Here is a 14,123-nt window from a genome sequence, read left to right on the forward strand (position 1 = left end):
CCGAAGAAAGGAATGCAGGCTGGTGCAGGGAAGAATACCTCTGAAGACGGCGGGCCTCTTCATCTTCGTAAACGGCGAACGCTTTGGCCCGGCGTCGCCGTTCCAGCCAGGGCTGCATTTACCGGTGTCAAACTGTCTACATTTTAAGTCTTTTGTGCTTTAGTGAAGCAGAGCTGGACCGTGACGAGGGCTCAGACGCCGAGCCGTTGAGCCCCTTCTCCGCTCCTCTAATGTGATTAGTGCTCTATTGCGAGAAGAGACGCAACCTTCAAGTCGAGTTCCTGCAGGGGAGTCGGAGTTCCGGTCCATCAAGCTGAGCGACCTGATCCCACGTCCATCCCTCTCCCCGAACATCCCCACTCTGCCTGTCTCTTTCATTCTCCTCAGCCGTTGGCTTCTGTTTCAACCATTTGAATGGGGTTTCACGCAAACATCTTTTTCCACCTGTCAAGCCTATTTTAATAAAAAAGAAGACCTCTGCAGCGACTGTTGTTCTTTCCAAGAAATCACTCATTTGGAAATGATTAAGATTCACAGGTGAACAGAAATATTTATTGCAAACAATAAACTCAAATCAAGATTCACCAACTACCTTGTACAAAGAAGCCAAATAATTAAAAAAAAAACATACAAAGACTCTTCAGCTTGACCATCTCAGTTTTTTTCTTTTTTTTCATTTTAGCTGTGAGACGGCCGTGCTAACCTCTACAGCTTAATCGTCCACTTACAGTCACATCCCTCGATCGTTCCAAGCGTTTTTCCAAATGAACTGTTTTAATTATGAGGCTTCGGCAAGAGTTGGCATTTTGACTCAATATTAAAGGTTAAACATCTGAATTAGCATATTTTGAATTTAGCGTCTCATCATTACGCCGGCATTTTAATCATGCATGACTTATTGCTTATTTCCACTCAGGCTTAAAACTTCACAAGTGCAACTGTCCAACATGTTTGACTCACTTTGGAGATATTTATCTCTATTTATTCTTCTTTGAATCTTTCCGAATGCAATCACAGGCATAGCGACTTCATAATCAACGCTAAAAAACCCCCCAAAAATCTACGTTTCAGCTTCCCTTGATACCGACGGCCTCTCTAAAATCATGGCTTTCTGTGCGGCGTTGCGGGCGCTCTTGAGAAACCCCATGACGTTCGATCCGCCCGTGCCGGTGGCGTTGAGCGCGGTGCCCACGCCGCGGAGCGGGCAGCCCACGGAGCGGCTGCCGGGCACCACCACGTACTTGGCCACGGCGTTGAGATGGTAGTTACGTAAATCCACCAGCGCGGCGACGCAGGAGTTGTAGGCCTGGCAGAGGTCGCCGCCGGGGCGAGACAAGATGAAATCTCGGAGAGGTGGGCAGAGGGAGAGCGCTTCTGTCAGCTGGCGGTGGGCAGGAGGCATGTAATCTCTCATGCGTGTCAGGAAAGCTCCTGGATGGGATAAATCAATGAAGGGAGCAAGAAAAAAAAAAGGAGACTTTGAAAGAATGAAAATAACAGCTCTTTTCTGGAAGCATTCTCTGTCAGAGCAATCAAGTGACTGCACAAACAGCGTGAGTCATTCGCAAGGGAAACATCTGAGGAGGTCAGATGTGGAAGGGAATGCATCCTTACCAGTCTCGTACTCGTGCTGGACGCACAGCAAAGCGTCAAAGCATTGAATGGCTGAACTCTGGGCCGCACTTCCACCTGACAACAAAACGGGCTCATTGCTCACACCCTCATACAACAGCCCTCTCGGGAGCATTGGGTTATCTCGCCACCTAAAGCATACCAAACAACAGCTTTAAGCCACCAGTTTCTGCACATGCAAATGCTCTGGGCGCCACATGGCACCACGCTATTTGATGAAATATGCGGCGCAGCGAAGGAGATAGATGGTATTAAAGAACAGAAGCAGACGGTAATGCGGACGCCTTGTAATGAGATAAATCTTTGCCAGATGAGAGAAGTATAAAAAGAACAAATCCAGTCTGAAGGACAAAGCAACAGCCCGAAAACTCACCCCGAGACAAAGATTCTCAATGTTCCATGAAACGCAGCCGGCTCCACATGATCTGGAAACAGACAAATTTAGGTACTCTAATTACCTTGAATTTCCCTTCCTTCATTATGAGCGCAGCGTGTAAATTGATTAAATTCACGTTGAGCTCGGTTTAATTTAAACTTACTGTGCATGAGTTTGAAAGTTTCCTTCATCTTCTTCAAAGACTGAGTCACTTTGATGAGACCTCTCTGTATGCCGACGAGGTCAGGCATTTTCATGGCGCGCATCACCTCCAGGGCCCCCTGGTCGAAGGAGGAGGGTTTAAAACCTGTCACTTTACGATACGGGGGGGCAATGGCACACACAGTATGTGGATGGAACACAGAAAAAACAAAAGAAAGAAAGAAGTAGACAGATGGACACACACCGCCAGGCTGAGGTTCAGAAAGAGTTAACATGGAAAAAGAGGAAGATGCAGCAGCGGCAGCCAATACTGACCGTTATGCCTGAACTGGCAGCCATCTCAACCAGCAATGACACAATAAAAAATCCCCGGCAACTCTCACCGCCAGGAAAGGAAAATATCAAGTCCAAGTTTCTATTTTTAAAAGCAGGAATGTGTTGAAAACATGAGCATCATATGAGCATCAGGTTGTTCAAATCATGTGAGTGTTACTCACTGCACTTCCATATCTCTGAAATGAAAATGAAAGCACAATGAGACGTTGGCGAAATCGCCCAGATATGTGATCAGATATCTGTTCTGGAGTTTCATTACCCTGTGGGGTCGCGCAACTTCCAGTTTGCTAAAACCGAATCTGCATAGGTCAGAATGGGAGGAAGTCCAAGCCTGCGAGACACCATCCAGAAGGGCCAGGCCAGGGCTTTGGGAAGAATCTGTCAAACATTAAACATTTAATTGGGTGGGGAATTACCTCAATTCCTCAATCAGTCTCCAAAATTTTCACTTTTGGTTATGTGTGTTCAGTTTTCGTTACAAATGACTCCAAACCTCTTCAGGGAAATCCCAATGTCTGCAACAGCAAGGGAACTACGGTGAAAATAAACTTTACTGGAAATGCTATTACGAATATGGCAACAGTTTAAGATTCAAAAAAAAAAAAAAAAAAAGCCTGCAGACAAAACAGAGCGCATCATCAACTACAATAAAGCAGCATCAATAATAAATAGCACGGAAAAACACTCCCAGCTTTATTGATATCAGCTGCAGAGCATCCCAGAGAGAGGAGAGGGCATGCTTAAATGGACCAAATGATTAAAGATAATATTAATGGGTGGATTGTTCCAATGTGATGCCACTTTAAAAGAAAAAGAAAAAAATCAACATTAAAGCTCATTTAGCAAGTGTTCTCTGAGAATGTCTCATTGAAAAAGAGCCAAGCAGAGTTTCTCCAATAGGTATCAGATAGTATATCGAAGAAAATGTCTGACATGAATAGAATACACTCAAGATGTCATGAAAGTTGGTGAAGTCTTTTCCACATATGTGAAAATACTCATTTCAATACATAAGACAGTAAATGGATTCAAATGTGTCTCCTTTAGGAAAGTTGTGTTCAGTTCTGTTAGTTTTTATTGAACAACATCAGCATTAAAATATATTGATAACATAAAATCAGTCTTTTTTTTTTATTTAATGGTAAGACATGAAATTAAAAACCAATATTGCATTTTAATCTCTTGACTTCAGCAGTCACCTTCAAATCATATCCCCACCGAGCTGCAGGGACAGCTGTACATATATGGTTATTAGAAATACACCACGCTGCCGCCTCAGTATTGACTGAATATATCATTCATTCAGTATATCTCATTTCACCGCCGCAGCGTTTTACCTGCGCCGGGGCGTGCTGGCCTTCCTGCCAGACGTATCCCATGCTGATGAATCCCAGCGCGAGGTGGGCCAGCCTCAGCTCGCGGTGGTTACTCAAGAGATGGGGGCTCAACACAGGCATCTAAATATTGAGCAGGTTTTCCCTTTTATTATTTACAGTTTTTAGGAGAAGCATCGACAACACCAAGAGCTGCAAGGATTCGTTCAGAACGCCTTTTCTCGTTCTTACCTTATGAACCAGATCGCGGAGTTTGCGTGACTCGATCAGCTGAGTGAGGTTGCTCGCCAGGTCCAGCCATACCCGGTAATAATCTGGAAGGTGAGTCTGGGAGATAATAACAATAAAATGACTCGCTCATTGATTCCTGATTGTCTATGGCGTGGGGGGGATTTTCATGTAGACTGTAATCAGTAACATCATCAGCTCGTGTTCGCCATGGTTCCCGACCTGCATGTCAGGCAACGACTGCTGCTATCAATCAGAGAAGAAAGCAATTTAAAAGAGGCAGATGAAAAAAATGGAAACATAGTGTAGGCCTTGCTTATAGCTTACCTTAAAAACGATAGATAGATAGATATAGATAGATAGATGGATAGAATTTTGACAGAATGAAATAAATAGCTTCCACCACATGACCTCAGGATGTATTAGAAACAAACAGCAAATGAACTCTGGCTGCAGGCAGGCCCGTTCATGTGCACGGCTCAATAGAAACTTTAAGAGACAGGCTTTAACCGAAATCAATAACCCTCTATAACCTTACTCCAAAACAAGCTTAATTATCTGTGTCAGCCCACAGGGACGGTATGTGCTGCCGCCGCCGACCAAACTCCTGAATGAAGGCAGTACATAAGGAGAACACAGTCCTCGGAGGAATATCTCAGCGTGTCCAGTCTACGCTGCTGCAACATCGTTTTCGATTCGCTCACACTGATACAGAGTGTGGCAATCACGGCACATACAGATGAGGAGCATCTCCAGCCCAAGAAAAGAAGAAAGAAAATATGACTAAAACTTACCAGTGGCACTTCAAGGAGAAATCCCAGCTCTTCCGAAATATCAAATGCATCAAAGTCTGCCTGCAGTGCTTCTCTGCTGTTTGTCTCCATGTGCTCTGCCCTGGAACGCCGCTGCAGCGGTTCGGCTTCGAGAGGAGGAAGATCGCCTTGTCTGTCTGACACACAGAAATCAATTGGTGAACTTGCTGTAAAGCCTGCTTTCACTAACTTTGTCACATCCCTTTTTGTTGCTCACTCCTGTGACGGCAAAAGGGCCAATCAGATCACTCACGCTGTCATATCAGAAGTCAACAAAGAGAAGCTGCACATTTCTTGCACTGTACCGTCTTGCGTCAGTGAGGAATGTCTGAAACAGAACTGAAAACACCAGCTCGCAAATACAAACCATTAGGATTGCACCAGCACATGTTTTTCAGAAGAAATCAGCTTTATAATAATATGACTCAACCTGAGCGACACTGATGATTATACGTGAGCTGGAGCTAATGCTAAAATATTTAGAAATGATCAAATTCTGCCAGTTACAAATGTGACATAACAGTGATGAATAATTGAAACAGCTGCTGATCTGATTCCTCGCCACAAAAAGAAAGAAAGGAAGAAGCTCACATTGACCTAAATGTGTTGTTTAACATCAGGAGAAAAGGTCGCCACATTTATATTGCGTAAATATTACAACTGGTACACAAAATGAATTAGCACAAATCACACCGAAGATAAATTTGTCGTCATTATTGTCGTTTGTAACGTCCACAACAAGAATGACAGCTTGATGTCTTCAGCTCAGGACCCTTCAGTACATTTAACCCAAATAGCTCCAAGAGTCGAAGCCATCTTTCCTGCTCATCAACTGAGGATGGAGTGCTACAAAAAAAAAAAAAAAAAAAATCTTCTTTAATGTATTCTGTTTTCTGAGTGTTGCAGGTGGGAGAAAACTGACAGTGAACAGACGGAGTCAGTATAGATGCTTCTGACAACGTCTCATATTATGACCTGCAAAACAGCCAACAAGAAAAAAATCAAAATAAGAAAAAAAACAGCATGAATCGAAAGTGGAACAACAAAAACACTCTGTACACAAACATGTTGCAGGCAAGACTCTGCAACGTGAGACAAATCAGATGATTGTGCTTTGTTTATTTATTGTATCATTTCTTCTTTGATGCACTTCCGCATTTGTTTCTTGCAGTTCCTCATTTACAGAAAACTTGATTGTGGCACAATAGAAACGGAAAATAACAAATGATGTGGATTCACTTGCTGAATAGATTCTCACCACCAAATCCTGTGGTTGCAAAAACAGAACTGAAGATATGATTTACAGGTGTAACCCTGCTGAAATGTTGAAATACATTTCATATAAATAGTTCATGGTTGATTTAAAAAAAACAAAATGTTAAGAAGATGTAAAAAGTCATTTGTTTTGATTGTGTTTTAAAAAATTGTTAAATTCATTTTAAATTGTGTTTGAAAAAGAGAATGTTTCATGTCATGATGTAAAAACAAAAGAGAAAGCATTATTTTATTTTAATTTAAGATTGGTTTTGTTAAAACCGGGATGTTTTGGTCATGTGACCTGACGGCGGAGGGATACAGGAAGTACTGCGGCACGCGGGAGGAGAGGAGACACGCATGCTCGAGGAAAGAGAGGAAAACAGTTCATTTCTGTGAGTTTGGAGTGCTTGTGCGCTGGATTGTCGGCCTGACATTCTGGGAAGCGACAGGTAGAAGTGGGAGCGGCAGTTAATTTCGGCCTGAAGTTTATTACTGTCCGTTTTCAGTCAGAAGCTGCCTCACTGGCTAAGTGCAGGCTAAAGCTAGCCGACACGTTTGGGACTGTTTGCATGCAGCTGTTAGCTAACGCAGCTAGCCACGTAGCTGTGAGTCCGTTCCCGGTCTGGAAACAAGAGGACAACCAGATAGCACTCTGAGCTGCCTGGGATGCTCAGAGTTCCTCTGGCAGCGTTGGAGAACCATCACAAACCGTGAGGACATGGAGGAGGATCCCAGTGTGTGCTTCAATTCTCATCCGCACTGAGGTGAACTGACTGGAACATTGCTCTGGAAAAAGGTACTTTTCTTCTTTATTTTATTTCATTGGTGGAAGGCTCGGACCCTTAAGTTTGGGTTCCAACGTTCTCAAGCCACGACTCAGGCCTGCAACGTTTGTTATTTTAAGGGGGTGCCGGCTTTATTTTGATAAAAGGTTTGAGACTGAAACTGAGACACTGCTGGTGTATAATATTTTATTTGCTGGAGAAAAACCTTGGTTATTGAAGTGTGTTGCATTTGTGTTGACTTTATACAAGGGTGCTCATATCTGTTTTATTATACTGGTTTTGTTTACAATTATTTTCTTTTATTAAATGCAGAATTTGCTTTTTCCATACTACGGTTTTTGTTGTGATTTGAAGGTGCCATTTACTCAGTTGCTAAATCCAAAAATATCACACAAATATACAAGAGTATTACTGAACCGAACCTAGGGCCCATCCTCTTAAAGAGTAGGATTGGAAGGGCTACATAATGGAGGCACCGCTGGGATGTGTGTGATTTTTTTTTGTGATTAGAAAGGGTGTCTACACTCCAGAGTGAAATGGCAGACAGAGCACAGCTCATCTCTGAGCTAAAGAGATGGTGCAAAGGTGAAGGGCTGGATGAGGCTCATGGGCTGATGGTTATTGTGCCACAAGATGTTGAAATCGCCCAAATTGAAGAAGTTGTTCAAACTATTAAGTGTTTGGGGCGTGTACGTGTCAGAGGCAGGATGTTTGATTCCACATTGAGCAGCCTGATGGTTCTCTGTGAAACTAAAGAGAACCTCACCAGTCTAAACATTCCCCCTGAAGTGAAGCCTCCTGAGAGTGAAGAGGCTTGGCCTCTGATCACCATGGATGGCACCCCAGCTTCTGAAGAATTTGGCAGCAAACTGAAATTACTGTTAGAAGCTGAGGGAAAGACCATGGATGATCTCAAAGCCCTGCTTCCTCAGCCAAGCCCTCAACCATCCACCAACTCTACTGAGTCCATCTTAAAGGCTGTTGGAGATCTGTTGGAAAAAACCAGTAAACCTTCTGCTGAAGGTGGGTACCGTCGCCTGCGCATTTTCTCAGGACTTCTGCCGGTTCCACCCGGGGAAGAACAGTTTGATCACTGGCTGGAGCAGGCGTGGCTCATGGTGGAGGAGAGTGAATGTTTGGAGAGGGAGAAAAGGCGGAGGTTGATGGAATGTTTAAGAGGCCCAGCACTAGAAATAGTTAAGGCTGTGAGAGACTCGCATTCTGATTCAAGTCCATCTGACTACCTGGAAGCATTGGAGAGTGCTTTTGGAACCGCAGAATCAGGAGATGATCTGTATTTTGCTTTTCGTCAGATGTACCAGCAACCAGGGGAGAAGCTGTCTGATTTTCTTAGACGCCTAGAACGGTCTCTGTCTAAAGTTGTTCAGAGAGGAGGTATCTCACCCAGCAACAAAGATAAAGCCCGTTTGACCCAACTATTGAAAGGTGCGGTCTCCTCTGATCTGATGCTCATCCAGTTGAGAATAAGAGAAAGGAAGGATAACCCCCCAACTTTTCTAAAACTTTTGTGTGAGATCCGTAATGAAGAGGAGTATGAAACCTCACGGATGAAACTCAACACTTCAGTACATACTGTGCAGACCAAACAGGTTGCAGATGCGAAACAGGCAGAGATTCAAAGCTTAAAAGCTGAGGTAAAAGAGCTCAAGTCAATGGTAGCAGCTCTGGCCCCTAAGACTGCTGAAACTAGAGCCGAATGCTCCACTTCCTCACCTGTGACTCCTGCACACACAAGTGAACCAAGTCAAGACCCCGAGCTAGTGTCTTTAAAAAAGCAAGTTAAAAGACTGCAACAAAAACTGAGTAAGAATGAGACCACCTGTGATTCATCTGTCAGAAACCCTTCAGTTGTGGCAGTTGAAGCTGGTTCCAGAATCCCCACCAGACCTCCAAAACCCTCTGAGGAGCAGTTTTGTTACCGGTGTGGAGAGAATGGCCACTTTGTAGCAAAGTGCCATAACCAAGAAAACCAAAACAAAGTGATAAGAAAACTGATACGGGCCCTAAAAACTGTGAAAGAAAACCAGCCTGTTGCAGACACCACACATTCTGAAACTCGCTGTGATGTCAAAAGAAGTGTCGTAAACACACCGGCTGCATCAGGAATCCCTGAAGGTCTGATCGGGCCCCCCAGTTTGGTAAAGCTAAAAGTGAATGGACACCCCTGTAATGCTCTTATGGATAGTGGTTCTCAAGTCACTATTATTTTTGAGTCATGGTACAAAGAACACCTCTCTGATCTTCCAGTGCATCCTGTTTCTGGTCTCGCCATCTGGGGTTTAAGTGAATCCAACAGCAGCTATCCTTACCGTGGTTACAGTTTGGTAGATCTTGAATACCCTGCAGATGTTACTGGAATCAGTGAGACGGTGACAGTTCTTGCTCTCATTTGCCCCAGTCCCAGGTCTGAAGAGCAGACACCTGTCATTATAGGGACAAATACCTGTCATGTCAGAAATCTGGTCAAGCGCTGCAGTGAAAAGGGTCTTGATATCACCAAAACTCTTGGCATCCAAGTTCACTGTGAAAATGCTCCTGAACTCACAAGTCTGGCTTCACCTACCCCCGACCTTGATGATGTTGGTTGTGTTACATGGCAAGGTCCAGGTCCCCTTACAGTTCCCCCTGGGCAGGACCTGCAGGTCAGCTGCAAAGTTGAACTCATGCAAGAAGTTGAGAAAGAGATCCTGATGGTTGACATGTCCCCTTCAGAACCACTTCCAGCTAGTGTGCTGTTGCAGCCTATGGTTGTGTCTGGTAATGCAGTGAATGTTAGCAACTTCCGGGTTCTGGTCCAGAATCAGTCACTTAGGGAGACCGTCATACCAGAGGGCACCGTCATTGGGCGCATGTATCTCACAGAGAGTGTCACTACAGTTCCTCTCCAAAAGATGACTGCTACTACCGACTTTGACAAAATGCTGATTAACTTTGGAGACTCCCCTGTAACAGAGGAGTGGAAAGAAAGACTCCGTGAGAAGCTGTCCCAACGATCTCATGTCTTCTCTCTGAATGAGTGGGATGTTGGAGAAGCTAAAGGGGTAGAACACACCATTCGTCTCTCAGACTCCAGACCATTCAGACAGCGGTCCAGACGTTTGACTCCTGCTGACATTGACGACGTAAGGAAACACCTTCAAGAGCTTACACGTGCAGGCATCATCAAAGAGTCACGTAGCCCTTATGCGTCACCAATTGTCATTGTCAGAAAGAAGAATGGTACCATTCGAATGTGTATTGACTACAGGTTACTGAACAGCCGTACAATACCAGATCAGTACACCACCCCTTGTATCGACGATGCACTGGACTCCTTATCTGGCAGCAAATGGTTCTCAGTGTTGGACTTAAGAAGCGGCTATTATCAGATACCTATGGCTGAGGAAGATAAGGAGAAGACGGCATTCATTTGCCCACTGGGGTTCTTCCAATTTGAGAGAATGCCGCAGGGAATAACTGGAGCCCCGGCCACTTTTCAAAGATTGATGGAAAAAACTGTCGGTGACATGAACCTTCTGCAGGTTCTTGTTTATTTGGATGACATAATCGTCTTTGGGAAGTCCTTGGAAGAACACGAGGAGAGGCTGTTTAAGGTGCTTGACAGACTGGGAGAGGCTGGTCTGAAGCTTTCGCTGGACAAATGTCAATTCTGCCAGCCGAAGGTAAAGTACCTTGGACACATTGTTTCAGCAGAAGGTGTCTCACCTGATCCTGCAAAGATTGAAGCCATTACCAGCTGGCCCCAGCCCACTGATCTGAAGACTCTGAGATCTTTTTTGGGATTTTGCGGGTATTACAGGCGATTCATAGCGAACTATGCTTCCATAGTAAGACCCTTAACAGAGCTGACCAAAGGCTATGCTCCCACTCAAAAGAGTAGCAAGCTAAACAAAGATCCTTCCAAGAGCTATTTGAAAGAGTCTGAGCCATTTGGAAAAAGATGGGATAAATCCTGCACAGATGCTTTCCATCAGATCATCTACTGTCTCACACATGCTCCAGTGCTAGCATTTGCAGATCCAGAAAAACCATACATTCTCCATGTGGATGCTAGTTTAAAGGGAGTTGGCTCAGTTCTCTATCAGCAGCATTCAGAGGGTTTGAGACCAGTGGCTTTTGCAAGCAGAAAGTTGAGCCAGTCAGAGAAACGGTATCCAATCCACCAGTTGGAGTTTTTGTCACTCAAATGGGCTGTCGTGGACCGGTTTCACGATTACCTGTACGGAGCCCGGTTCACAGTGCGAACAGACAATAACCCCTTGACTTACGTGCTCTCAACTGCTAAGCTGAATGCAGTGGGACACAGATGGCTTGCTGCCTTATCTACTTACGATTTTGATGTGCAGTACAGACCAGGAAAGCACAACATAGATGCTGACCTTCTTTCGAGAAACTTTCCAGATGATGACGCTCACCTGGACTGGGAGACCATATCACAGGATGGAGTAAAGTCCATCTGTCAAAGAGTCAGCATGCCAACATCCGCAGATGGTTCAGTCCGTTATGTGGATCAGCTCGGTGCTCCTCCAGAATGTATTCCCAACATCTACTCCTTCCCAATGCACATGAAACTTGAGGCTTTGAGACATGTGTCAAATGAGGAGCTAGCACAGGCACAAAAAGAGGATCCAGTCATTGGACCTGCCTTCCAGGCTGTTCAGCAGCATAAATGGCCTGAACATACTGACAATAATCCAGAGTTTTCCCAGCTGAAAAGAGAGAAGGAGAAACTGATTCTGAAAGCTGGCCTTCTCTATCGCCAGTCCACATTGCCTTCAGAGGAGAAAGTAAATCAACTCCTCTTACCAGCTGAGTACCGGGACACTGTTCTAAGGGCGTTACACGATGATTCAGGACACCTTGGTATTGAAAGGGTAGCTGATCTCCTCAGACAGAGATTCTTCTGGCCAAAAATGACCAAACATGTCGAACAATACATAAAGAACTGTGGAGAATGCATAACACGCAAGTCCCCTAATCAAAGAACAGCTCCCTTACACCAGATCACCAGCAGGGGACCTATGGATCTTGTGTGCATTGACTTTCTCTCAATAGAAGCAGACTCAAAAGGTATGAACAGTGTATTAGTGGTGACTGATCACTTTACACGTTATGCACAAGCTTTCCCCACAAAGAACCAGAAAGCTCAAACAGTAGCTAAGATCTTAGTTGACAAGTTCTTTGTGCATTATGGACTACCAACTAGGATTCATTCTGATCAGGGGCGGGATTTTGAGAGTCGGCTGATTCAAGATCTGTTAAAGATGATGGGGATTCGGAAGTCACGTACTTCTCCTTATCACCCACAGGGAGATCCGCAGCCTGAAAGGTTCAACCGGACCTTGCTCTCCATGTTGGGAACATTGACTCCTGAAAAGAAGCGTCAGTGGAGCCAACATGTACCCTACTTAGTCCACGCCTACAACAGCACAAAATGTGATTCAACAGGGTATTCACCCTATTACTTGATGTTTGGCCGGGAAGCCAAGCTTCCAGTGGACTTATGTTTTGGAACCTCTACTGACAGGAAAGTGGACAGTCATTCCCGTTATGTGGTGAAGTTAAAAGAGGACCTGCAAAAAGCTTATCAGCTGGCATCTGAAACCGCAGACAAATCTCACCTAAAGAATAAGAAGTCTTACGACAAAAGAGTTGGCTTCCAGTCTTTAGAGATTGGTGACAGAGTGCTTCTCAGAAATTTAGGTCTGAAAGGAAAACACAAGCTTCAACCACGGTGGAGTTCTACCCCTTACCTTGTTGTGGGAAAGATGCCAAATCTTCCTGTTTACAAGCTCAGGCCTGAGAATGGGAAGGGGAGTGTTAAAACGCTTCACAGAGACCACATTCTGCCCATAGGACAGCTTGTGAGACTGCCACAGACAGACGTGACACCTGATTCATATGTCAGGGCCAGAACAAGAACTGATACTTCTAGAAAACAGACCTTGACCTTACCTGACACTCAGACAGTCAATCCAGAACCACTGAGCTCAGATTCTTCTTCTGACTCGGACTACTACCGACCTGCAAGGACTTTCTATAAGCTCAGAGAGACTCCTGTGGACAGACCGACTGTACCAGTTTCAGAGGTCATGCAGGAGGAGGTGGATATCCCTCTGTCAGAGGAGAGTTCTGATGATGATGTGGAGGAGGGACCCAGTCTCAATGTTGCTACTGAGTCAGATGGAGATCACGACGAAGCTGAGCAAGAGAGTTCTGAGGAGTCAGAATCTGACACAAATGAGAATCAAGATGACAGTGTTGATAGGTCTGCAAAAGAAGTAGACGCTAATGAAGCACAAGAGCAGTTGGTTGATCACACTGAAACTCGCTCAAAGAGAACAGTCAAACCCGTAGTCAGGCTAACCTATGATGAGCCAGGGAAAGCCAGAGATCAGCCAATCACTATCATACACAGAGGTGTTGTCATTAAGATTGGAAAGGGTTAAACTGAGATCAGCTGTTATATCTACCTTTCTCCTGATGTTGGTGTTTTTATTCCTGATGTCCAGTTTGTATAATTCATGTCTGTTGAGGACACCAGACTGTTAGAAGGGGGAGGGTGTAACCCTGCTGAAATGTTGAAATACATTTCATATAAATAGTTCATGGTTGATTTAAAAAAAACAAAATGTTAAGAAGATGTAAAAAGTCATTTGTTTTGATTGTGTTTTAAAAAATTGTTAAATTCATTTTAAATTGTGTTTGAAAAAGAGAATGTTTCATGTCATGATGTAAAAACAAAAAGAGAAAGCATTATTTTATTTTAATTTAAGATTGGTTTTGTTAAAACCGGGATGTTTTGGTCATGTGACCTGACGGCGGAGGGATACAGGAAGTACTGCGGCACGCGGGAGGAGAGGAGACACGCATGCTCGAGGAAAGAGAGGAAAACAGTTCATTTCTGTGAGTTTGGAGTGCTTGTGCGCTGGATTGTCGGCCTGACATTCTGGGAAGCGACAGGTAGAAGTGGGAGCGGCAGTTAATTTCGGCCTGAAGTTTATTACTGTCCGTTTTCAGTCAGAAGCTGCCTCACTGGCTAAGTGCAGGCTAAAGCTAGCCGACACGTTTGGGACTGTTTGCATGCAGCTGTTAGCTAACGCAGCTAGCCACGTAGCTGTGAGTCCGTTCCCGGTCTGGAAACAAGAGGACAACCAGATAGCACTCTGAGCTGCCTGGG

General features: G+C 44.5%; 1 protein-coding gene across 1 annotated transcript; it reads right to left on the bottom strand.

The window, feature by feature from the left end:
- Positions 1 to 614: 614 nt before the first annotated feature.
- Positions 615 to 5,016, bottom strand: LOC115399456 (indoleamine 2,3-dioxygenase 2-like). The gene is made up of 10 exons (XM_030106843.1): positions 4,863 to 5,016; positions 4,072 to 4,167; positions 3,844 to 3,963; positions 2,766 to 2,884; positions 2,668 to 2,682; positions 2,486 to 2,585; positions 2,172 to 2,289; positions 2,006 to 2,057; positions 1,615 to 1,763; positions 615 to 1,431 (listed from the first exon to the last, which is right to left on the bottom strand). Exons 1-10 carry the CDS (start codon positions 4,950 to 4,952, stop codon positions 1,061 to 1,063), a joined length of 1,230 nt encoding a protein of 409 aa, XP_029962703.1. The 5' UTR covers positions 4,953 to 5,016; the 3' UTR covers positions 615 to 1,060.
- Positions 5,017 to 14,123: the final 9,107 nt, after the last annotated feature.

The sequence above is a fragment of the Salarias fasciatus genome, chromosome 13 (genome assembly GCF_902148845.1).
Source record: "Salarias fasciatus chromosome 13, fSalaFa1.1, whole genome shotgun sequence".
Taxonomy (NCBI): domain Eukaryota; kingdom Metazoa; phylum Chordata; class Actinopteri; order Blenniiformes; family Blenniidae; genus Salarias; species Salarias fasciatus.

Coding starts and splice junctions, on each gene's coding strand:
- LOC115399456 (XM_030106843.1), bottom strand. CDS start 4,952: ATGGAGACAAACAGCAGAGAAGCACTGCAGGCAGACTTTGATGCATTT. Junction 2,885..3,843: donor GCCAGCACGCCCCGGCGCAG/GTAAAACGCTGC, acceptor AATGTTTGACAG/ATTCTTCCCAAAGCCCTGGC. Junction 2,290..2,485: donor CTGCCAGTTCAGGCATAACG/GTCAGTATTGGC, acceptor TCCTTCGACCAG/GGGGCCCTGGAGGTGATGCG.